Source organism: Armigeres subalbatus, chromosome 2, assembly GCF_024139115.2.
Source record: "Armigeres subalbatus isolate Guangzhou_Male chromosome 2, GZ_Asu_2, whole genome shotgun sequence".
Classification (NCBI taxonomy): Eukaryota; Metazoa; Arthropoda; class Insecta; order Diptera; family Culicidae; genus Armigeres; species Armigeres subalbatus.
In genome coordinates this window covers 453,750,456-453,773,164 of record NC_085140.1, presented here as the reverse complement: position 1 = coordinate 453,773,164, position 22,709 = coordinate 453,750,456, and the positions used below count along the sequence as shown (strand labels likewise).

The following is a 22,709-nucleotide window of genomic DNA, read 5'->3' as shown; positions in this document are numbered from 1 at the left end:
AGCAAATAATCATAATTAAGTTATTATATTATGTAGTCGTTTAATCGTCGTTATTTCAAACTTTAAAATCAAATTTTATTCTTCCATAATAACCTTTTCTATCACTTTGTGAAAATTTCCTGAAACTCACAAACTGAATGATTTTACAATATTTTACGAATATTTTACAAGAAACATACACCATCCTATGCTGCTCAAACAGTTCGGCGCCAACAGCACTTTTTTATGGTTCTTGTGACAACCGTCAGACGTCGAAATGATCTACCTATGTGCTTTCTTGCCTCATTGGTATTTACTTCTATCAGTGCTAAAAATAGAACAGTACGGGCTGTGCACAATGCGATGCGTGATGCAAGGTGGTTAAGCCGATCGATACGCAGTGGCGGAAACTCGTACAAAACCTCAAGAAAGATTCGTTTTTTTCGCGAAGCTCATATTATTTCAATTTTACACATATTGTGAATGAGCTAATTCCTTAATTTGTTGATTGTAGCTTGTAAGTTTAATTTTTGGTAACTTGGTAAAAGTTGATGCTGTAAAACATCTCCTAAAAAAAATGTGTGGGCAATTTAAAATGTGAAAGATTCGTCTAGTCTGACATTTATATGGGGGCCCGCCACTGTGCGACGGCATTCCTTCTTTCATGCGCTTTCGTACGGGAGAGCGTTGAACAAAGCACGATGCTCTTTGAAATTGCTGCATGAGTATGGGATATAGGGTATTTGTGTTTTTCTTAGCGTATGATAGCAATAAGACATGAGAAAAGTTATGTCTGACGGTTAGCATAAAAGAGGGTTTTCAATTACTGAACGGATATCCTATCGTAAAACGGTCACCCCAAATTGCTTATTTGTAATTTCCATAAGGCACCCGTACCTTGAGTGGAGGTAGTGGGTTCTTATTGATATTTCCCATTATTATACACATATGTTTCCTTTCGTTAGTTGAAGCGGTATGATGTAATTATGCTATCACACCAATATAATTTTTCATAACAAAATTGGCTTCCTCACATTTGGTGAAGCAACTTTTACCTCCACTAAAGGAACAATGTATCCATAGGACACGAGGCGATTTTGAATAATTGGTTAGGTGAAATAAATCTTATTTTAAAATCAATATTTTATCTATTAGTTAATGTAATGAAACTGTATATTTTCAATCACCAACGATAAAAATAAATGTTTTCTTTTCTAAATGCATTAATATTTCCAGTATAGGAACATTCACCCTTGCAGGATAAACTCTAATGCTATATAGAGGCAATAAACATATCTCCAATTCGATGATTAATATTTGTATGTATCTTCTCACATGTCAAGTGTGTTGATGGTGTTGTGGTATAGTAAGCGCTTCCCACCCCATAGATCACGATTTCGAATCAAGCTAGGGCGTTTTGCTTTTTTTGCACGTGAAAACAGTTTTTCGCCATAACTCCGGAACGCAATGTCCGATCGATCTAATTTTCAATAGCAAACAATGGGATTGAATTCTACGTCGATTGGAACTTGTTGCGAGCAAATTGGATAATGCTAAGTACCAAAAGTGTGTCTCACATTTTGTACACACACACACACATACACACTCATACATATATCACCTCAATTCATCGTACTGAGTCGATTGGTATATAACACTATGGGTCCCCGGGCCTTCTATCAAAAGTTCGGTTTTGGAGTGATCCTATAGCCTTTACGTACACTTAGTGTACGAGAAAGGCAAAACATGTCACGCATGTCACATTGAAACGCTTCAAACTAAATAAATTCTTCAACAGCTTCAAACCCATCCCCATCAAGCACTACCAAGAGTTCCACCAGGAATTGCTCTAGGAGTTTCATCACACGTTTCACCAGAAAAGAAATTGCTACAAGAGTTTCACCAGGAATTGCTCCAGGAGTTCCATTACACGTTTCGCCAGAAATAGCTCCAAGAGTTCCACCAGGAATTGCTCCAGGAGTTCCATCACACGTTTCTCCCGAAATATCTCCAAGAGTTCCACCAAAAGTTGATCTAGGATTTCCATTACACATTTCGCCAGAAATTGCTCCAAGAGTTCAACCAGGAATTGTTCTAGGAGTTTCATCATGCTTTTCACCATGAATTGCTACAAGAGTTCCACCAGGAATTGCTTCAGGTGAAGCGCACCTCCACCGACGGGGCGATGATCCCCGCCGGTGAGCGCGGCGGCACTGGATTTCGGGTATATGATCAATTAAAACACCACTCCGCTGCGGTGGTACCAATCATACTCTTTATTAACTTACAGCTAACCTACTTTATGTTGACAATTTTCTCTCTCTCTCTCTCTCTCTCTTTAAGGTCACTCCTGACGGAATTCAAGTTCCAAAGTGCTCGCGTTTTCGGGAGCACACCACTCAGTTCATAGGCGGCGCACAACTGTCATTTTGTTGATTTAGCTTTGCTGCGTCGCAGCATGCGTGAAATAATAAAAATGACAGTTGTGCGTTGCTTCCGTATCGAGTGGTGTGCTCCCGAAAACGCGTTCATTTAGAACCTTGCCAAGTGCTGTAATTTGCTTTAACAGCAAAAGTGAACCCTGTTGCTGGGCGCAAACTCTTTTCTAGTGCGGGTCGGTGCCAAGGTAAACCGACTCCGCATAAAAGATTGTGCCAAACCCCCTGAAGGAATTTAAGTAGTTGGGGTCGTCACACAGGAGTTCCATTATACGTTTCGCCACGTATTAATGATGATGCCGCGTGCATCCCAAATTGACCTCTCTGCGACAGGGTCTATTCGCCAACACACAGTAGGACTTGCCGACGCGGTGCCTACGCCTTCCCCAGCCTTGACGAAGACCCCTTTCCGTCCTCGTGCTCGGAACCCGCCCGGTTGACCGACGCCGCGAAAGCGACGATACCATGTTGTTCTTCGCGCGGCCACTTGTTCGATAAAAGGATCGAGTTCGACCACAGAGTATGACCACCGGTATTACCCACGAAGCCGATTCGGATCCCTTGGGCCACCTCTTATTTGCGCGTGAACTAGCCATCCTTGAGTCCACGCGCCACCTTCTGTGTAGCTCCGAAACGATTTGGGCGATAGCCGATAAAACGTCGTTCCAGCCAACTTCATCTTTACACATCCTCCGAACTAGGTTGTCCGGGGTAGTGTCCAGACCACATGTGGCAAGCATGTGGTCACGCATTGCGCGAAAACGTGAGCACACGAACACCACGTGTTCCGCCGTTTCCTCTAAACCTGCGCACACCAAACACTCGGGTGAGGCCAAGCAAGCCAGCTGCGTTACCTGCAATGTGATTTTGCAGCACGCTTAAACGCCGGGCACATCGAACCCCCATGGGGTGCTTGCTGTTCACAGCTTTGCTGGAACGAATCAAACAATTGGGAAGGTTCGTACAGCATTGTGCTTTATGTCCCTCCAATCCGCAGCGTCGGCAGAGATTGCTTCTGTCAGGGCCTTTGCAGTCCCATTGCTTGTGCCCCGGTGCCAGGCACTTGAAGCAAACTTCGGGTTGCTCGTATATGCCCACAGGACATACCGACCATCCCACCTTTACGCTCCCTAACTTGACTACCTTGGAGGCGTCCGCTGCAGATAGCCGAACCAATGCTACCTGCGTCCCAGCCGGACCTTTCCGTAGCCGAACGGCTGCGGTGGGCGTCTCCACTTCACACTGTCGCCGCAGTGCCGTGACGAGCTTTTCGACTTCGGTGATCTCGTCCAGGTCTTTAACCCTTAGATTGACCTCCGCGGTGAGTGCCCTCACCTTGACCGTCTCGCCTAGGACTTCCTCCGCCAACCTTTTATAGGCGGCGCCCTTTTGCGAGACGCCCCGCTTCAGCGCGAGGATCATCTCGCCCATCCGGGTTCGTCTTATTCGACGTACGTCGGCGCCGAGTTCACCGAGCTTGACGTCACTCCTCATCGCCTTCAAAACGTCCGAGTACTTAGCCTCGTCCGCCGTGATGACTAGGGCATCGCCCCTGGAGCGATTGGCGCCTACCCTAGACTTCTTGCTACCCTCATTCGCCTGGGCCTTCTTTTCGGCCCTTGACGTCTTCGGTTTCTTCTTGTTCTTGACCAGAGTCCATGACGCCTTCCCTCTCTATTTCCCTGGTCTGGTGCGGCTGAGAACTCTCAGCCTACCGTAACCCCTTTACCACCGTCTTTCCTGGGTGGACGGACCTTTCCAGGTTCTTCCTCCCCCGGTTTTGGAGGTACCTGGCCGGGGTTCAGCTTTCCATCCCCACTACCCTTGTTCGGGCAGTTACAACAAGCTCCTCAAAAAACATTTGGCTATGTGCGAGCGGATGCATATTCGAATTACCTGCACCCTGGTGAGGTTCAGTAATGCACCGACAGTTTCAACAAGCACCTCAAAACTACATTTGGCTATGCGCAAATCAATGCATATTCGTATTACCTGCACCATCGTGGGTTTCAATAATGCACAGACAGTTACAACAAACTCTTCGAAAAACATTTGGCTAGGTGCGAGCGTATGCATATTCGAATTACCTGCACCTTGGTGGGTTTCAGTAATGCACAGACAGTTACAACAAGCTCCTCAAAAAACATTTGGCTATGTGCGAGCGGATGCATATTCGAATTACCTGCACCCAGGTGGGTTTCAGTAATGCACAGACAGTTTCAACAAGCACCTCAAAACTAAATACGGCTATGTGCGAGCGGATGCATATTCGAATTACCTGCACCCTGGTGAGGTTCAGTGATGCAGGGACAGTTTCAACAAGCACCACAAAACTACATTTGACTATGCGCGAACAGATGCTTATTTGAATTACGTGCACCCAGGTGGGTTTCAGTAATGCACATACAGTTTCAACAAGCACCTCAAAACTAAATATGGCTATGCGCAAGCTAATGCATATTCGAATTACCTGCACCCAGGTGGGTTTCAGTAATGCACAGACAGTTTCAACAAGCTCCTCAAAAAACATTTGGCTATGTGCGAGCGGATGCATATTCGAATTACTTGCACCCTGGTAGGGTTCAGTAATGCACAGACAGTTACAACAACTCAAGCACCGCAAAACTACACTTGGCTATGCGCAAACTGATGCATATTCGAATTATGTACTTGCACTCTCGTGGGGTTCAATGATGCAAAGACAGTTACAACAAGCTCCTCAAAAAACATTTGGCTATGTGCGAGCGGATACATACTAAAACGTTAAAACTACTTGTCCCCTGGTGGGCATTTCAATTTGAGCTATTACGACTAAAAGCATGTTGAATATTCCAAGACCTACCTTGTCTTTATGGGAAACTTGCTCTTGATGCCAGGACAGCTTGCCTCCAGCGTGGTGGAAACAGGAACTGTTGGAATCGCCGGAGTCCGAATTCAAGGAGTGTTTCTTCTTCGATGGTCTATGGACTAAGGCTGATGACATAGTGACGCGTGTGCGTGCGCGAATGCGTCCAAGACAAAAGGAATCCTCTTGCTGATATTCTGCTTCACGAGTGCTTAGACGCGTTCGCGCACGCTCGTGGTTAAGTCCATATCTTTTGTGTTGTTTTTGTTTAATTCACGCTATTCGTTTTGTTTGATTCCCATTATATGCGCCCTGGTGATCCTCAGTAGGCACTGTAAGTTGTAAGTGTAAAGTTCAACTATATGGGTTTTCTTTGAGTTTGCACAGGGAATGAGACGTCTAGTTCAGTTGGTAGTCAAACTATAACAAGATGTTTATTCATCTTAAATTCAATACATTGATCACTCAAGTTTTTTTTTTTTTTTTTTTTTTTTTTTTTTTCATATTTGCTAGTTAGAAATTTCAGAAAGCAAATAATTATTTTTAATTCACAAAATCGAAATTCCATGCTGACATTACACAGAACGATTTCTTAACTCTAATTTTAACAAACATAAACTTTCTTTTTTTTTTTTGCAAACAAATCCATAAAATTTTGAGTCCGACACAGCTTTCAATCGAGCCAAGCAACAGCACTTATTCAAGCAGCGGCAAGCGAAAAAGAGACAACAAGGAAGCGTCCGATGATTCCGATTCGGATTTTTACGGTTTCGCTGCTGACTCCTTTTCGTTTGAGGAGAATCTTCCACGCATGCCGCATTTGGATGATCAATCCACTCGAAACGGCATCATTTGATCCTGCAGTTCGAGTGGATTGATCATCCAAATGCGGCATGCGTGGAAGATTCTCCTCAAACAAAAAGGAGTCAGCAGCGAAACCGTAAAAATCCGAATCGGAATCATCGGACGCTTCCTTGTTGTCTCTTTTTCGCTTGCCGCTGCTTGAATAAGTGCTGTTGCTTGGCTCGATTGAAAGCTGTGTCGGACTCTCTCCATTTTAAACAAAACGATGAGAAAATCGGTGGCGAGTGTCTCCAGTGATTTTGATCTGCCGCTTATGCGCAGATCTGTTGACACTGCAGTGAAAAACAAAAATCACCGCTTAAAGCGCCGGTACTCAAAGCCCAGCAGAAAAAAAACTCCGGCAGCATACAGCAAAATGCACCGAATGCACCCAGCAGCAACAGCAAGCAACACGGCAACAACAGCAACAGCGATGAATCTCTGCGAAATGGTTGAACAGAAACCGGCGGGGAAAGTCACTTTCACAAAATCCGCTCAACCACCACGATATACACGGAAGTCATCAGCTGATTAAGGTCGATATGATCTCTTTATGCACCATCAACGACTGGTCTTGTCGAACGAAGCAATAGCAAATAGCAAAGCATTAAGCAAAACAAAATGCACTCCTAAATTCTCAACTGATGCACTTTTCGGCGTTATTCACTTCCTTCTCGAAAACGTCAAATTCAGTGGAAGTGATGATTTTACCGCGTGTATGCCACAGTTGACCACGACTAGGGTGCGTTGCAGCTGTATACTTCGTGCTGCGGAAGAAATAAAAATGGCACCTATAAAAAAATCGAACAATGCAAAGAATGCGGTAAAATATGGAAAGTAAAAATCCTTTGTATCAATTGTCTGCGAAAAAAAAGGAAGCAAAAAAAAACAACAATACGCCTCTTTTCCCAAATAAAATAAAATGGGTGACGAAAAATCCACAAGGAAAAGCGTCTACACCACTATGGAAGCAATTAACTCTTCAAAATGAACTTAGCGCCGTAATTTTAACACTACACAGTCGGCACGCGTCATACAATGCGATAGTGAAATATAAAACAAAATTCTGAATTCACACTCAGTTTCACCAAAATCAACTTACGCCGATAAAATTCACGCCAAAAGTATAATGAAACCGGCGGTCGTGAAAAGTACGGGAAATTGAAAAAAAAATTCTTCCTCGTCGCCACTGTAAAGTTCAACTATATGGGTTTTCTTTGAGTTTGCACAGGGAATGAGACGTCTAGTTCAGTTGGTAGTCAAACTATAACAAGATGTTTATTCATCTTAAACTCAATACATTGATCACTCAAGCGCAGTTGGAAATGAGAACCCAACCAGTGGGATTTACCTTTCTACCGAGTGGACTTTGCCACTACAGTAAGGACCTCAAAATAACATTTGCTATGCGCGTACTGATGCATAGTCACACTACCTGCACAATGGTGGGTCTCAATAATGCCATACCCATAACTACCGCCGGAAGGAATTCACCTATGTATTTACACTTTTTAGAAATGAGCCAGCCTAGGGCTACAAGTCTCTTGAATACTGACAATAATAATAAAACATACACTTCCGAATATGATTTTCGAAGCAATTGAAGCTTTCCCAGATACTTGGAACACTTGTTTACTGATGATACACTTTTCTGAAAAAAAACCGTATATTCCACCTTTGACGGAATTCATCGAATTAGAGAACACAACGATGCGATTATTATCAAAATTTCACTCATCCACTTCCGCCCATGGTTCAAAATACCATGCCTCGTAATTTGCATTTTTTTCACCGGCCGCTGGATGTAACCATTCGTACCAGCACCATGACATTTCTCCGGAAAAAACTCCTCTACTCAAGCACTTTTTCATTGCAAAAGAAACACCGATCAGTGCAAGGATCAGTGTAATAAAATTTTCACTACGTTTTCTACCAATTTCCGGACGGAATCTACTTTATGTGATCATTCGTGGAAGCACCATAACATTTTCTCCGGCAAAAACTTTCCCAACAAAGCACTTTTTTTTATCGAAAAACAAACCCCGATCAATTAAAGAAAATTTTCACCTCGTTTTTACAATTCTCCCGACGGAATCCACTTTCACTGGACACTTTCGCGGAAAATCGACCGGATTTAGTTTGCGGATGTTTGAAACTTCACCACACGCGCTTAATTTTATAAAGATAACGATTTCGCCGACGCGACGACATGTTTTTTCTCGCAAGTACTAAGGTCTGGTGCATCGGTGGAGAAATAATAAAAACAATATCAACAAGGCTCAAACGCTTCGATCAAACGTTTGTTTTTTTTTCTCAATTTTCAGCCACTCACTAGTGCCTAACGAATGCCTCACGACTCACATTTTGTTTGCTGGGGACTTTTGGGTAGTGGCACTTTTTCAAGAAAATGGGTGAATTTTTCACGGTGGGAATAATATCAACAATAACATAGTACCCATTAATGGGTAAAGTCATCTAACCGTGCAGCTATACCCATTAGCAAACAAGGTTACTCTAACTTGACCCTACACTACTAAAAATCCACACATATTTATTGGCAAAAATCCTTAGATTTAACTTATGATGTGTATCAGCGCACACATAATCATTCTCCACGCGAACTACTGATAAAATATATATCCAAATAAACTTTATGTGTGGTCTCGAATTAGCAATTATTTAATTTATGTGTAGTTCTGTATCGATTATATTAGGGTGGAGCTATTGCAAAAATCTATAACGGCGACACATATATCTTATATAGATATTTTTGGCAGTGTAATATGAGTGGTAATAAACTATATAGAGGAAGATTGTCGCTGTCGTCACTGGCGAAACATCTTTTGCTGGCGAGGATAGGGCACTAAATGTCAACAAAGGAAAAATCAGTACGTTTTGACAGATAGGTACGCAACATGTTTGGGAACGATAACAAAGGGAACCGCAGCGACAAACGTCCTCTATAGTTTATTACCTCTATTGTGTAACCTGTTAGAAAGTTACACACTTAATTGGTTAGTCGATGTTCGGTACTTTTTTAAGCTGAAACGGTCGTCAAAACTATTCAATTACAGTACTTTCGGCTACTTTATGCTGATTATAACGAAATCGGCAACGTAAACTACACGCACAGCTGAAAGTATGCTCTTTTGGGGAGCAATACACTCTTTTGCGGGAGAATGGAACTACCCACAAAAGGACTAAAATTTGATGCATAAAAAGAATAAGTTTTACACACTTTTCCTGATTTTATGCATAAATGTTAATCATTTGTGAATAAAAGATAGCCATAATTGTGCATAATATTTATTCCTTTTTATGTGTAGTCCCATTCTCCCACGAAAGAGCGTACTTTGAAATCATAATTGAATACTGTAATCAAGTAGCCAATCAGTTATACTCAACGTTATCCTAGAAACCCCTTAGTAACATAATTTGTTGATTGAAAATAAATATTCATTCGTTAATTTGCAATCGCTAACTTTGGACGTCTTTTCTTAAATCCTCCGAAGTTTCTTCAAACAAGTAGAACCACCTACTCTACAGGTTATGGGCTCGACCAAGGATTCGGCGCACGGAATACCTCAGTTCAGCGGAGGTTCTGGATTCCACAACTGGAGTTTTCGGGTGCGGATGTTCCTGGACGCTAGTGGAGTGGTCAACACGTTAACAGAAGATTCTCCGGCGGAGGCTGCCGATAAAGTCTAATTCGACGAGGCGGACCGAAAGGCGAAATCCCTGTTGATCAGTTTCCTGGGTGATGAGTGCTTGGAGATGGTACGGGATAAAGTCACGGCGAAGCAAATGTGGTGAGCTCTGGAGAATTCCTTTGCTAAGAAGTCTCTTGTAACACAAAACCTAGTGCGGAAGCAGCTGGGACGGTTAAGAATGAAGGAATGTGATTCCATCCCAAGTAACAATTTCCATGCTTCTTGGATTTATCTAATTCTTATTGCGGACTTATGACAGCAATCACCAAGCTGATTGCTCAGTTTTATTGGCGCTCTTATTGCTATCAATAAACCTCCCATAAATCTGCTGAAAAAAGCTTCAAACGTCAAATGCCTATTGACCATATGAACAGATCTATGGTAGTGATGAAGAGCGTAATAAATCCAATTTTCAATGCTCGAATAAAGCTACAATTTTTGGTCATAATGTGGTCAAATGAATTACCCCCATAAGAATGTTTGTATTGGGAAGAGTTTATGACGGTGTTTTATAAAAGCAAAAATTTTCTGATCAAATTCCATGATGGCCATATTGAAAACGGAAAAACATTTCGCAGTCAGTGAAATACATCACTGAAATGCATGATTTATCGAAATTTTTACCGCTTATCATACTTTTACCGATAAATAGTTTTATTAATTAATAGTTTTGGCAAAAATACTAATCGATTTAGTGGACATCCTAGATGTTGTGGTGATCAATATTTTCGATTTATTTCCCTGAACTACGTTATATGGCCGGCGCGTGGTGTTCAACCTTATTTTTTTCACAACATTTGACCATAAAATCGGAAGCGCACTTCTTTTCAATGGTACTGAATCGTAAAAACGACCTGAAATAAAATATTATTTTGTTGTCATCATCATAATTTTCATCAACAATCCATTTTGTTATTATTTTTCTGCAAAGATTTGTTTCTCTTTTTTTAAAGCAACATTTTGACAGCTGCCGCAGCCAAATTCCCTTTTTTGCGGGTGGTTTAAAAAGGGTTTCTAAATGCTCTTATAATAGGTTTATAGTGGTTATCTGGAGAGGGCCACTTGGCAATATCTTACTCTTATAGTGGTCATCAGAAGGTTGCCGTGTATTACTCGGTTTTATTGTTAGATCTTATAAATTGATCTTGAAAACCATTCTTAGAGCGGAATAAAACTTAAAATGTTACTTGGGATGCGCAGTCATTTGGTGGCGTTTGAAGATTTAATTCGGCAACTCAAACTGGCGGGTGCGGTATTGGCGGAAGCGGACTTAATCGTGACGCTGTTCGGAACACTTCCGGAATCATATGATCCGTTGATCACGGCGCTTGAGAATCTAGGTGAGGATGAGCTAACATTGGATACGGCGAAGCAACGTCTTCTAGCAGAGGAAGTGAAGCAGCGAGACCGGCAGCTAGATGTATTGGAGAAGTCGACAGCGTTTGCCGGTGAGAAAAGCAAAATAAAGTTCAAGATTTTCAGTGGAAAGTGCCATAAATGCGGCCGGAAGGGCCATATGAAGAAGGACTGTCGCCAGAAAAGCTTTGGTGAGGCTAACGTTGCAGCAGGAAGCAAGGCAGTGAGTTTTATGGTTAAACGTGAAGAAACTTACCCATGTGAAAGCGGCAAGCTAATTTTCAAGCTCGATTCTGGTTCAAGTGACCATTTGGTGAATGATGCCAAAGTGTTTTCGTCGTCATCAAAATTACCTAATCAAATCGTCATTCAAGTAGCAAAGGATGGTGAAAGTCTGGTGGCGAAGACTAAGGGCGTCATGTATTGGAGAAGTCGACAGCGTTTGCCGGTGAGAAAAGCAAAATAAAGTTCAAGATTTTCAGTGGAAAGTGCCATAAATGCGGCCGGAAGGGCCATATGAAGAAGGACTGTCGCCAGAAAAGCTTTGGTGAGGCTAACGTTGCAGCAGGAAGCAAGGCAGTGAGTTTTATGGTTAAACGTGAAGAAACTTACCCATGTGAAAGCGGCAAACTAATTTTCAAGCTCGATTCTGGTTCAAGTGACCATTTGGTGAATGATGCCAAAGTGTTTTCGTCGTCATCAAAATTACCTAATCAAATCGTCATTCAAGTAGCAAAGGATGGTGAAAGTCTGGTGGCGAAGACTAAGGGCGTGATAAATGGATACAGCAACAAAGGAGTTCCGGTTAATATCAATGACGTTCTGTACATCCCTGATTTGAGAGACAATCTGATGTCGGTCAAACGGTTGGCAAGTGCTGGAATTTCGGTGTTATTCGATGGACGTCAAGCAGTGCTGCGAAAGGAAAATCAAGTGATTGCTACAGCTCATCTGAAAGGCAGTTTATACGAGCTGGAGGTTAGCGTCGACTCATTTTCTGCTAATGTACGCCAAGTAGAAACAACCGGATTGTGGCATCGTCGACTTGGCCATCTGAACGAACAGGGAATAGCGAAATTGGTGCAACACAACGTGTTCCAAGGAATCAACTTAAATCCAAAACCTCTCGGATTCTGCGATCCCTGCATACAAAGTAAACAATACCGTGAACCTTTCAGCGGAACCAGGCAACGTGCAACGTGGGAATAGGGGCGAATACACTCGGACGTCTATGGTTCAATTGACCCGACGGCGTGGGATGATTTACGATACTTTGTATCATTCATTGATGACCACCACTTCTCGGTTATTTACACTATGAAAAAAAATCCCAGGTTTTGTGAAAAGTTTTGCGAATTTGAAGCTGCTGCGACAGCAAAGGCTATTTCGAAGCTTACAGTGGATCAAGGAAGAGAATATTGTTCCAACGAGCAGAAATTGTGGTACAAATCAAAGGGTATTCAAATGGAACCAACAATTGCATATACGCCGCAGCAAAATGGTGTGGCCGAACGCTTCAATAGGACGCTTATTGAGAAGGTGCGTGCTATGCTATTGGACTCCCAAGTGCCGAAAGATATGTGGTCTGAAGCAGCCTACACCGGTGTGTATCTTCTGAATCGTAGCCCTACAACAAGTCTCCCGTGCAATACGACGCCAGCGGAGCTTTGGTTTAGTATGAAGCCAAACTTGAAGAAGGTACGTATCTTCGGCTGTAAAGCTTTTGCGTGGATACCAAGCCAATCAAGGAAGAAGCTCGATCCGAAAAGCGTGGAAGTGGTCATGATGGGATATGCACCCAATGGCTACAGACTCTGGGACCGTAAATATCGAAAAATCATCGTAGCCCGTGATGTTAAGTTTGACGAGACGAGATTTCCTTATACCACCAAACCAGATGAGACGTCACAAGCTCCATTGGTGGTAATATTCCCGGCTGAACAAGAGGAGGAAGCTGAACGTGTTCAACCTGTTAATGTCGATATCGGTGCTGAACGTTCTCAACCTATTGATGTAGAGACCGATGATGCTTTTGAATATGCAGATGACCAATTGTATCGTAATGAAATTCAACAAGATGATCCTGTCATCCACTGTCAGCGCTCCCTTCGCACTTAGAACATTGCGAGTCCAGCAGACAAACGCAAATGAGGTGCTCGAAAGGGAGCGCACGCTCCCCGGTAAGTTTATGGATTACTTTGTTGGCTACGGAGCAACTTCTGGCGATTCATTTTATGCAGATGTCCCACAAACATATGACGAGATTGCTGGACGAGACGATAGCAAAGAATGGTTTCAAGCGGTGCACAGCGAACTTCAATCCCTCAAAGCAAACAACGTGTGGGAGCTAACGACGTGCCCAGACGGTGTAAAACCCCTGGCATCAAAATGGGTATTCCGGCTACAAGAGGATGAAACCGGCAGGCCCATCCGATATACGGCAAGGTTAGTTGCGAAAGGATATCTCCAGAAACCAGGACGAGATTTTGAAGAAACTTACGCACCAGTGGCAAGGTTGGCCACAATCCGTGTAGTGTTAGCTGTTGGAGTTCATCGCAAGTTCCACTTCCACCAAATGGACGTAAGGACTGCTTTCCTGCATGGTCGTCTCAAGGAAATCAACTATATGAAACCTCCGGCTGGTGTTAAAGCGAAGCCTGATGAAACATGTCGTTTAATCAAATCGCTATATGGTCTCAAACAATCACCTCGATGCTGGAATGAACGTTTTAACGACGAACTCCTCAAAATGGGATTTTCCAGATCGAAGCACGATTATTGTCTATATACGAAGCTGATTCCAGACGATGAACTAATCATCATTCTGTATGTGGATGATCTGTTGGTTGCAGGACGAAATCTTTCATCGATTCGGAAACTGAAGCTAGACTTGGCCAAGCTTTTGAAATGTCGGACTGTGGAGAACTTCGTCATTTTTTAGGAATCAAAGTAGATTACAACTATGAATACGGAGTGATGCAGCTTTCACAAGGTGCAAGTATCGACCGATTGATGAAACGTTTTGGGATGAGTGACTGCAATTCGGTCAGAGTTCCGATGGAAAAGGGATTGTCACTGGACTTGACGGGACAACACATCGATGAACCATATCGGGAAATGTTGGGATCGCTGATGTATCTCATGCTGTGCGTGCGACCAGATATTTGTTTTCCGATTGGATACTTGGGTCGTTTCCAGCAAAGTCCTAAATCTCAACATTGGCAAGCACTAAAGCGAGTGGTTCGGTATATACAGGGAACAAGAGACATAAAACTATTATTCCAACAGGGACGAATCAGGTTCATCATTGATTGGATATGCAGATGCGGATTGGGCTTCGGACACAAACGATCGAAAATCGGTGAGCGGTTACCTGTTCAAGGTGTTTGGTTGTTCGGTTTCCTGGAGCAGCAAGAAACAACGTACCGTAGCAACGTCATCCAGTGAAGCTGAATATGTTGCTTTAAGCATGGCGGTCACTGAAGCAATTTGGCTTCAAGGGATTCTAGAGGATCTGCAAGAAGCTATCAAACCAACTACCATCTATGAGGACAACAGAGGCAGTATCTGTATGGCGAAGAACTTAGAAACAAAGCGGACGAAACACATAGATATTAAATATCATTTCTTACGTGATCATGTGGCTTCTGGATCTCTAAAAATAGAACCTATCAAAACCCAGGACCAACTAGCAGATATGTTCACCAAAGCATTGGATTTCTCAAGATTCAAAACTCTACGAACTAGCCTTGGACTGACTGATTGAAAGGGGGTGTAATCAAGTAGCCAATCAGTTATACTCAACGTTATCCTAGAAACCCCTTAGTAACATAATTTGTTGATTGAAAATAAATATTCATTCGTTAATTTGCAATCGCTAACTTTGGACGTCTTTTCTTAAATCCTCCGAAGTTTCTTCAAACAAGTAGAACCACACTAATAAAACGCGACGCGAGACAAGACATAACACTTATCGTTTTTACATTCGTCAACTAAGATTTAAAAAATTACCTTTTACGTCGACCGGTTTCGGGCGCGATGTTGCCCATCATCAGGACTATGTCCAACTGTTTTTACGTTAGCTGTTTTTACGTTAGCATAAACCACAAAATCAAAAGTAGAACCACCTACTCTACAAATACTTTATAGTCAAAAGAGCATACTTCAAAGTCTTTTGTGTGTAAACTTTTTTAGCAGTGTACTGAAAATCAGCAGCTGACTTGGTAGGAAAATTAATATGAACTCTAGAACAATTGGGTCCTAAAGCCCTACCTCGTTTATAGTTGCAAACGATAGTGCATCGGTCAAGAATACTTGTACCGTTGTTATAAAAATTCTGGTAAATTTCTAGATCAATAAAAATAATATTTTTGTGTTCAAGACATTTTAAGGCAAATTTTGGGCTGTGCAACATTTCAGAACGAATGAACCATCACACTGTAAACCCGACAATACTCTTTAAGGAGTAAAAATCACCCCTTTTCTGGTGATATATGAAAATGTCAAAAAAATGGGTGATTATTTTTTTTGCACAATGAGTGTTTTATGCCCATTTTCAAGTTCCTTGTTTATACCCTTTAATGAGTGAAAAACAAAATGTACTTTTTGTACATAATCTTTTTGTGCAATTTGTCGATTGCAGCATTTGCTAATTATGTTAGGTACACATATTTTAAAATATTACGAAATATAATATAACGCGAGGTACCCCATCATGGATGGGAAAGCTAACACGTCAGCCAACTGTTCCAGCTGTTCCAAGACAAGGATTGCTAAAATAGCTAAGGAACTTTCATGAGGATTGTAAGTTGCTTGCTTGATGCGCCGAACTTTTCCATTTTAATCTTACATTTCTCTCCAGAATAGAATAATCAGACTGCGGTTGATATTTGATGCTGTTCATAATGAAGGGATGCAACGATATGCTGCTGTACTTCAGTCAGACTCATCCAAAAACGTCACAGGAAAATCGGACTTAGTGGAAGTGATTAGAATGTAAGTTCCTCAGAACCCGGCCCACCTTCACAAAATAATTATTTTGTTTTCACCCGCAGGCCTCAGTACGAGGATAGTACTGGATTGTTCCGCCTTAATATGGATGGTGTCGTGCTTGGGTACATCGAGGATGTGCAATTGGTCTTCCAAGTGCACAGTCTGCAGAATGTCAGCTTCGCAAATCCAAACTTCCCTGGCGATTCCGTTGTTGCGGCGATCGACAAAGATGGTTGGCACAAACCATCAATTTGGTTGACTGGTTCCAGAGACAGCCACCGTGGGAGCTCCCACGCATAAAACGAGTTCTTTCTTCAATTGTGGAATCTTTTCTTCTGATAGTTTCCTCGATGCGCCCCGTAGTAAAACAGATTTGCGAGCAAAAAAAGCAAAGTTGCTATTCTAAATATGTCTTGTCATGTATCTACAGGAAATAATAAATAAAATAAAGAGTTTTTTTTACATATACCTTGTAATTGCGTCACTTTTTAATGAATATCATTAAATTCAGGCCATTTTTTAAAAATAATCAAGGGTGAAAAATACCCATTTCTCCAAAAATGTTTTTTTCGGTAATGGGTAAAAAGTACGCCCGAATATGACGTATATGCCTTTTACTCATTAATGAGTAAACGCTGTTTACTCTTTTAATGAGTTGAACTATTTAACTTCAAAATGGGTACTTTTTCACCCATTAAAGAGTACTTTGCTGGCACAGTGCAGCCCAAAACGTCAGCCCCATACACGCTTAGTTCACTTTACCTATTTATGGGTACTTGATTCACCCATATTTGGGTACACCATAGTTATGGGTAAAATATACCAATAAAGTCAGTAAAATTCACTTATAATGTTGGTGAAGCAGCATTTACCTATATATGGGTAAATGAACTTACCCATATTTGGATGAAAAAAATAACATTTTCTTTCAGTCGAGATCAGTATGGACCAGTGTGAACCTCGGTGTGTTTAATGTGATTCCCCTTTATTTGGAATGATTGAATCTAAAGATGTATTTTATTTATTGGTGAGTATTTAACTTATAAGTAATAATTGTCCATATGGCAAGAGGCACTTTATTTTTACCTTTCATGAACATTTTCTTTTTGAATTTCAGATTCTGTTTCCGCCCGAGCGTTGACCGCCGCGCTGCAGTGGAAACGAACATATGGATTTAAAAATATCGACGGTCACAATGAAGCGACAGATATCATTCTCAATTACAATTCACTTCACTGTATGGTGTGCCGAATATCTGCGTATTTGAGCTATCGTGGCGTGGTCAACAATCATCGGGGCCGACGATGCCGACCGCGGAAACATCAGCAGCACAAAACTGGACACAATAAGGCACAACATGTTAGCAATATGTCGCCAGCAACGAGCACCACTACTGATCCAGATTCCAGAAAATGAAATCCGCAACGGCCTTTTCAGATGGTTCAACATTGGAAGGAGCCAAGAAAATCACAACATAAATCATCTCCCACACGTATTATTAACCCTTTTAATCAGTTTATTATTGTCTTGAAATGTATCATAAACATAACACAAATAAAAATGATTTCTATCACGTATTTATTTAATTGTATAAACATTTTTTTGCAATTAAAAATAAATCGGAACATACAAATGCAATTTTGAGTCCATAACAAAAACGATCCTCAGGTAGCTCAAGAAAGTACCTAGATTTGGGTAATATTCACTGTTCCTAACGAAACACCCAAATATGGGTAAATGGTGATTCACCCATATCTAGGTATGTGCACTTTTTGGTGATTTTAGGTACTCTTCACCCATATTTGGGTGAACTGAAGTAAGCGTGTATATTACCTGTCAAAGGTTGAGTCAAGTGCCCTGCGGTGTTTTGCTAGTGCGTTTGAATCCGTACGTCAAACAAGACCGAAAAGGTCGAGGAAGCATTTTTCATCTATTTTTCAATTTCAAATTAAACAATGTTCTTCTCGATTTTTGAGTCTAAAGAAAAACTGACACGTTTAGAATGATTACCTTCCCTGAAAGAAAATCGAATATCGATTCTTCATTTTAGGACCCAATTCAGAGGACACAGAATAATAGATGTAGGCTTACTCGAACAGTTTGGGGGCAGCAGGGACTATGTCCAAGGGCTTAACGATTCCTCCCCATTCATTCCGTTTCCCCATTCAACGATTCCCCAGAACCATTCATCGTTCACACCGCGAAAATCGGAAGACTGCGGTGGGCCGGGCACGTAGCCAGAATGTCGAACAGTAATCCGGTGAAAATTGTTCTTGACAACGATCCGACGGCCACAAGAAGGCGAGATGCGCAGCGGGCAAGGTGGATTGATCAGGTGGAAGATGACTTGCGGACCTTCCGTAGACTGCGTGGTTGGCGATATGTAGCCATGGGTCGAGCCGAATGGAGAAAACTCTTATATACCGCACAGGCCACTACGGCTTTAAATAAATAAATAAATTAAATAAATAATTATTCGAACAGTTCATCATTCACCAGGGCAGGGCTCTGAGGACTTTTGTGTATATGCTTGGTTGCTATCAGCTTGTTCTTCTTCTTCTTTGTCATTACATCCCCCACTGGGACATTGCCGCCTCGCAGCTTAGTATTCATTAAGCACTTCTCCTGTTGTTAACGGCGAGGTTTCTAAGCTAAGTTACCATTTCTGCATTTGTATATCATAAGGCTAACACGATGATACTTTTATGCCTAGGGAAGTCGAGACAATTTCAAATCCAAAAATTGTCTAGACCGGCACCGGGAATCGGACCCAGCCACCCTTAGTATGGTCTTGCTTTGTAGCCGCGCATCTTACCGGTTTGTTATCAGTGCCGGTGGATTTGGTAGTTCAACTAATGTGATATTCATAATTAATTGGAGACCCTAACATATCTGCTAAAGACTTATTTGAATAGTAAATCATATAGCTAATCAATAGCTAACGGTTTCATACCAGCTATAGTTGACATGGTAAACCAATTGATCTCAACTGCCAAATAATTAGGAGAACCTAGAACATCTGTGCTGAACTTGTTTGAATGGTGAAGCATACGCAAGGGCAAGGAAACGCTGGGTTGCTATTGGTTTGATACCAGGCGTAGTTGGCAGAGTAGACCATTTGAACTCAACTCCCGGACAATTTGGAGACTCTAGAACATCTGCATTGAATTTATTTGAATGATGACATATGCAAGGGCTCTCATTAGGTTTTCTTTTGGAGTGTCATAAATATTCCACTCTGATTCCCATAAGAACTCTCTTCATAATCCCATATGGATTCCCTTCAAAAACTCATAAACATTGCATTCCCTTTGGAAAGATTTTTTTGGAATTCCAAAGGAATTTCTCTCGGAATCCCAGAAAGATTTCATTTGGAATCCTATTAGGACTCAATTTTAAACTCCAAAAGAATTCCATTTGGAATCCCATCAGAAGGATTCCATTCAACAACCCAGATGGTTCTTTTCAGAATCTCAGGTGAAATCTGTTCAGTATCCAAGGTTTCTTTTTAAAATCCCAGGAGGTTTCTCATCCCAGGAATCTTCTCAGCATCTTAAAAGGATTATTTGCAGTATCCCAGAAGGCTTCTTTTCAGAATTTCAGAAGGATATCCTTTGTAATTCCAGAAGAATGCCTTTCAAAAGTCCAGAGGGATCTTTTCGAACTTCCTGAAGATACTTACCTTTCGGAATCCCTAAAGATTATGGAATATCAAATTTTCCCCATGTGAACTCTAGAAAAAGTTTCAGAGCTTTCTTCGAGGCAATTCTAGGAAATCATCAGTGATATAAAAAATAGCAAAACATGAATCGTTCCAAATAATATCTTTTATCGCTCCACGCCTACTAAACTTCTCTCTCGTTTTCAGCGCTTGACGTCACCCAAGACCCCTGGCCGCTCCGTTATGTTGTTTTCCACGATGGCAACTCATCAGAAACTGACCTGCGAGTTTCGGTCCACTCACCTTTCCCCGCATCGGAAAGTCATATTCACGATGGCTCTTTAATCTGGCTGATATTGCGATTACATGTCAGAGCTGCGGATACCCGAATAAAAAAGAATCATACTACTATTTTTCTAGCTATCGTTTTTTGAGTATAAAAAATCATAGTTGAATTTTTTATGGAATCATTTGAAATATTGTACAGTAATTATACGACGAATGATATTTACGATAGCCTACACGCTTAGTTCAGTTCACCCAAATATGGGTGAAGAGTACCTAAAATCATCAAAAAGTGCACATACCTAGATATGGGTGAATTTCCATTTACCTATTTATGAGTAAACCCAGTTCACCCATATATAGGTACTTCTATAGGATCGGTTTATAGGTAAATTTCACCCATATTTAGGTAGTGTTTTTGTTTTGTTTTTCGAAAAGATATAAAGAAACAAATAATTTTAATGAAAAAATCATAAATCGATATAATATCAAGTAAAAATGATTTAAAGTATACATAGGTAATTCGAGCCTCCATTCAGCAGACTGAAATATGATAGTAATGAATTTAAAGTCGGGAACACCAAGAGCCGCATCTGATTAAGTAAAAGCTGGTGCCGTCGACATGTTGCCGAATATCCGTGCCTGCTGCCCATCACGTTGAACACTTCGCAGTATCAAACCAGGTATTCGTTAAAAAAACACTTTAATAAAGAATAAAAAAAAAAAAAAAAAAAAAAAAACAGGTATTCCCGATGACAATTCATTCCATGTGGTGTCTTGTCCGCGGAAAATTGATCGCGCAATGAATGTACCCCCCTCGGCCAGGACGTGAGTTGTGATGTTGAGGGCGGCCAGCAGCAGCTGAGATTGAATGTATTCATCGATGTCGTGAAGACTGGACACATCGGGAGCCCCGTCGCAAATTACCAGCTGAGCTTTCTTTCCAAGCTGTTCGATGATTGCATTCGCCGTGCTGAGTTTCGTAATATCGCCCTGCAACTGAGTAACTCCAGCTAGCGGTGCCATGGCTTGTAGATCGACGGCAGCTGCTAGTGGTAGAAAAAGTTTCTGTCGCGGCCAGCGGTTTCCTGAAACATAATAATACACATAAAGTCTTTCTGATAGCACAAAATCACCAGCTTCTCTTACCGTGATGAGTGGATTTCGAGGATCTGCTGGTCATAACTATTGGTGAAAAGTAGGAACTGCACTTGTTTGAGTGCCGGCGGGTGCAAGTATTTCACAGCACGCAAGTCGAATTCTTTCAGTTCTGGCACGAACGAAAACGGAACTTCCAACAGCGGAAAACCTTGTGATTCGAGCTGCATAGTTCCACGACTTCTGCTGTTCCTATAAGGGTGACAAAGGTAGTTTGATTACCTATAAAAGTTAGAGGAGCAGATTATTATTTAAACTTACCTTTTGATCGGGGCCAGGGACAGGTGGTCCTCTGCAAATATTTTTGTTTCCACTGCGTTCGGATGAAGCTGATCCTGATTTTTATTTCAGCTGACCGAACGAACTCCGACATTATATAAATACATTACACGCCCTCAAAACTTGTTATTAGTTTGGTTGTGGTTTTGATGCTAATGTTTATTTTTTCATCCAAATATGGGTAAATTGGTTTACCTATATATGGGTAGAGTCATGTTACCAATAATATGAGTTAAATTTACTAATTTTCTTAGTACATTTCACCCATAATATGAGTAATGTTTGCAGTACCCAAATATGGGTGGTTGAAGTACCCAGGCCTATGCTAAGAGCTCATGTTTAGCGTAGCCAACACCAACACCAACGCCGAGCAACGTACGTCAAATCTAAAAAAGCTTAACATCATAAAACATCCAAATTCAGCTTTCTTCAATATGCAACTTTAATCGGGAATATTCATTAAATATGACTAATGAGTTTAATTGATTCAAAACTTATCTACATGATCAATTTTGATTTTACTTACATGAAGAACAACAATTTGTCTTTTATTTCACCGTGAAAAGCTTGAGCAGAATTTAAAAATAAATCCTGCTCTTTTATTTTTGTGGATATTTTTAATTATCAAGCTACAATCATTGGTGTTGTTGACGATTGTTGACATCTCATGCAACTGACAGCGGTCTATCTGCACACTGTGCCCGGGACATGGTGGCTATTTTTAGGCTAATGGAGTTAGATAGGGATGTCTATAGCCTGGAAGTACCCATATATACACGGTAACCCCAAAATACTCAATAATTAGTACAAAATACGCATTTCGGTGACCAACTGGGACTACCCAATAAATGGGTAAAACTCTTTTACTCATTAATGCGTATTCCAGCTCTATGTCAAAAATTGCGTACTTTTTATTCCTCCAAGAAATTTGCTCATGAGTGAAATTAACGCATTTTTAGTAAACAAATCTCGCTTAACTTTTCAAAAGGACCAAATTTTTCGTGAATTAATTTGAATAGTGCAATCAATAGCTTTCATGTTGTTCTGTTGATTGCGCTATTCAAATTAATTCATGGAAAAATGTTACTTAGGTCCTTTTGAAAAGTTAGGCGAGAAATATATGGGTGAGTTTCTCGGTTCATCGAAAATATGATTAAATGTTA

General features: G+C 41.2%; 2 protein-coding genes across 2 annotated transcripts; one reads left to right on the top strand and one right to left on the bottom strand.

The window, feature by feature from the left end:
- Positions 1 to 16,037: 16,037 nt before the first annotated feature.
- On the top strand, positions 16,038 to 16,546 carry LOC134218236 (uncharacterized). Its single transcript, XM_062697159.1, has 2 exons — positions 16,038 to 16,166; positions 16,226 to 16,546. Exons 1-2 carry the CDS (start codon positions 16,084 to 16,086, stop codon positions 16,461 to 16,463), a joined length of 321 nt encoding a protein of 106 aa, XP_062553143.1. The 5' UTR covers positions 16,038 to 16,083; the 3' UTR covers positions 16,464 to 16,546.
- Positions 16,547 to 20,193: 3,647 nt separating this feature from the next.
- LOC134210474 (uncharacterized) lies at positions 20,194 to 22,300 on the bottom strand. The gene is made up of 5 exons (XM_062686521.1): positions 21,529 to 22,300; positions 21,386 to 21,459; positions 21,259 to 21,343; positions 20,851 to 21,197; positions 20,194 to 20,199 (listed from the first exon to the last, which is right to left on the bottom strand). The coding sequence occupies exons 1-5, from the start codon at positions 21,638 to 21,640 to the stop codon at positions 20,194 to 20,196; spliced, it is 624 nt and encodes a 207-aa protein (XP_062542505.1). The 5' UTR covers positions 21,641 to 22,300.
- Between the last annotated feature and the right edge of the window lie 409 nt (positions 22,301 to 22,709).

What these genes read in the sequence shown, in the direction of transcription:
- LOC134218236 (XM_062697159.1), top strand. Translation starts at nt 16,084, where the DNA reads ATGCAACGATATGCTGCTGTACTTCAGTCAGACTCATCCAAAAACGTC. An exon ending in TTAGTGGAAGTGATTAGAAT is followed by an intron (nt 16,167 to 16,225) that starts GTAAGTTCCTCA and finishes TTTCACCCGCAG; the next exon opens with GCCTCAGTACGAGGATAGTA.
- LOC134210474 (XM_062686521.1), bottom strand. Translation starts at nt 21,640, where the DNA reads ATGTCGGAGTTCGTTCGGTCAGCTGAAATAAAAATCAGGATCAGCTTC. An exon ending in TCCCTGGCCCCGATCAAAAG is followed by an intron (nt 21,460 to 21,528) that starts GTAAGTTTAAAT and finishes TCACCCTTATAG; the next exon opens with GAACAGCAGAAGTCGTGGAA. An exon ending in GGAAGTTCCGTTTTCGTTCG is followed by an intron (nt 21,344 to 21,385) that starts TGCCAGAACTGA and finishes CTGTGAAATACT; the next exon opens with TGCACCCGCCGGCACTCAAA.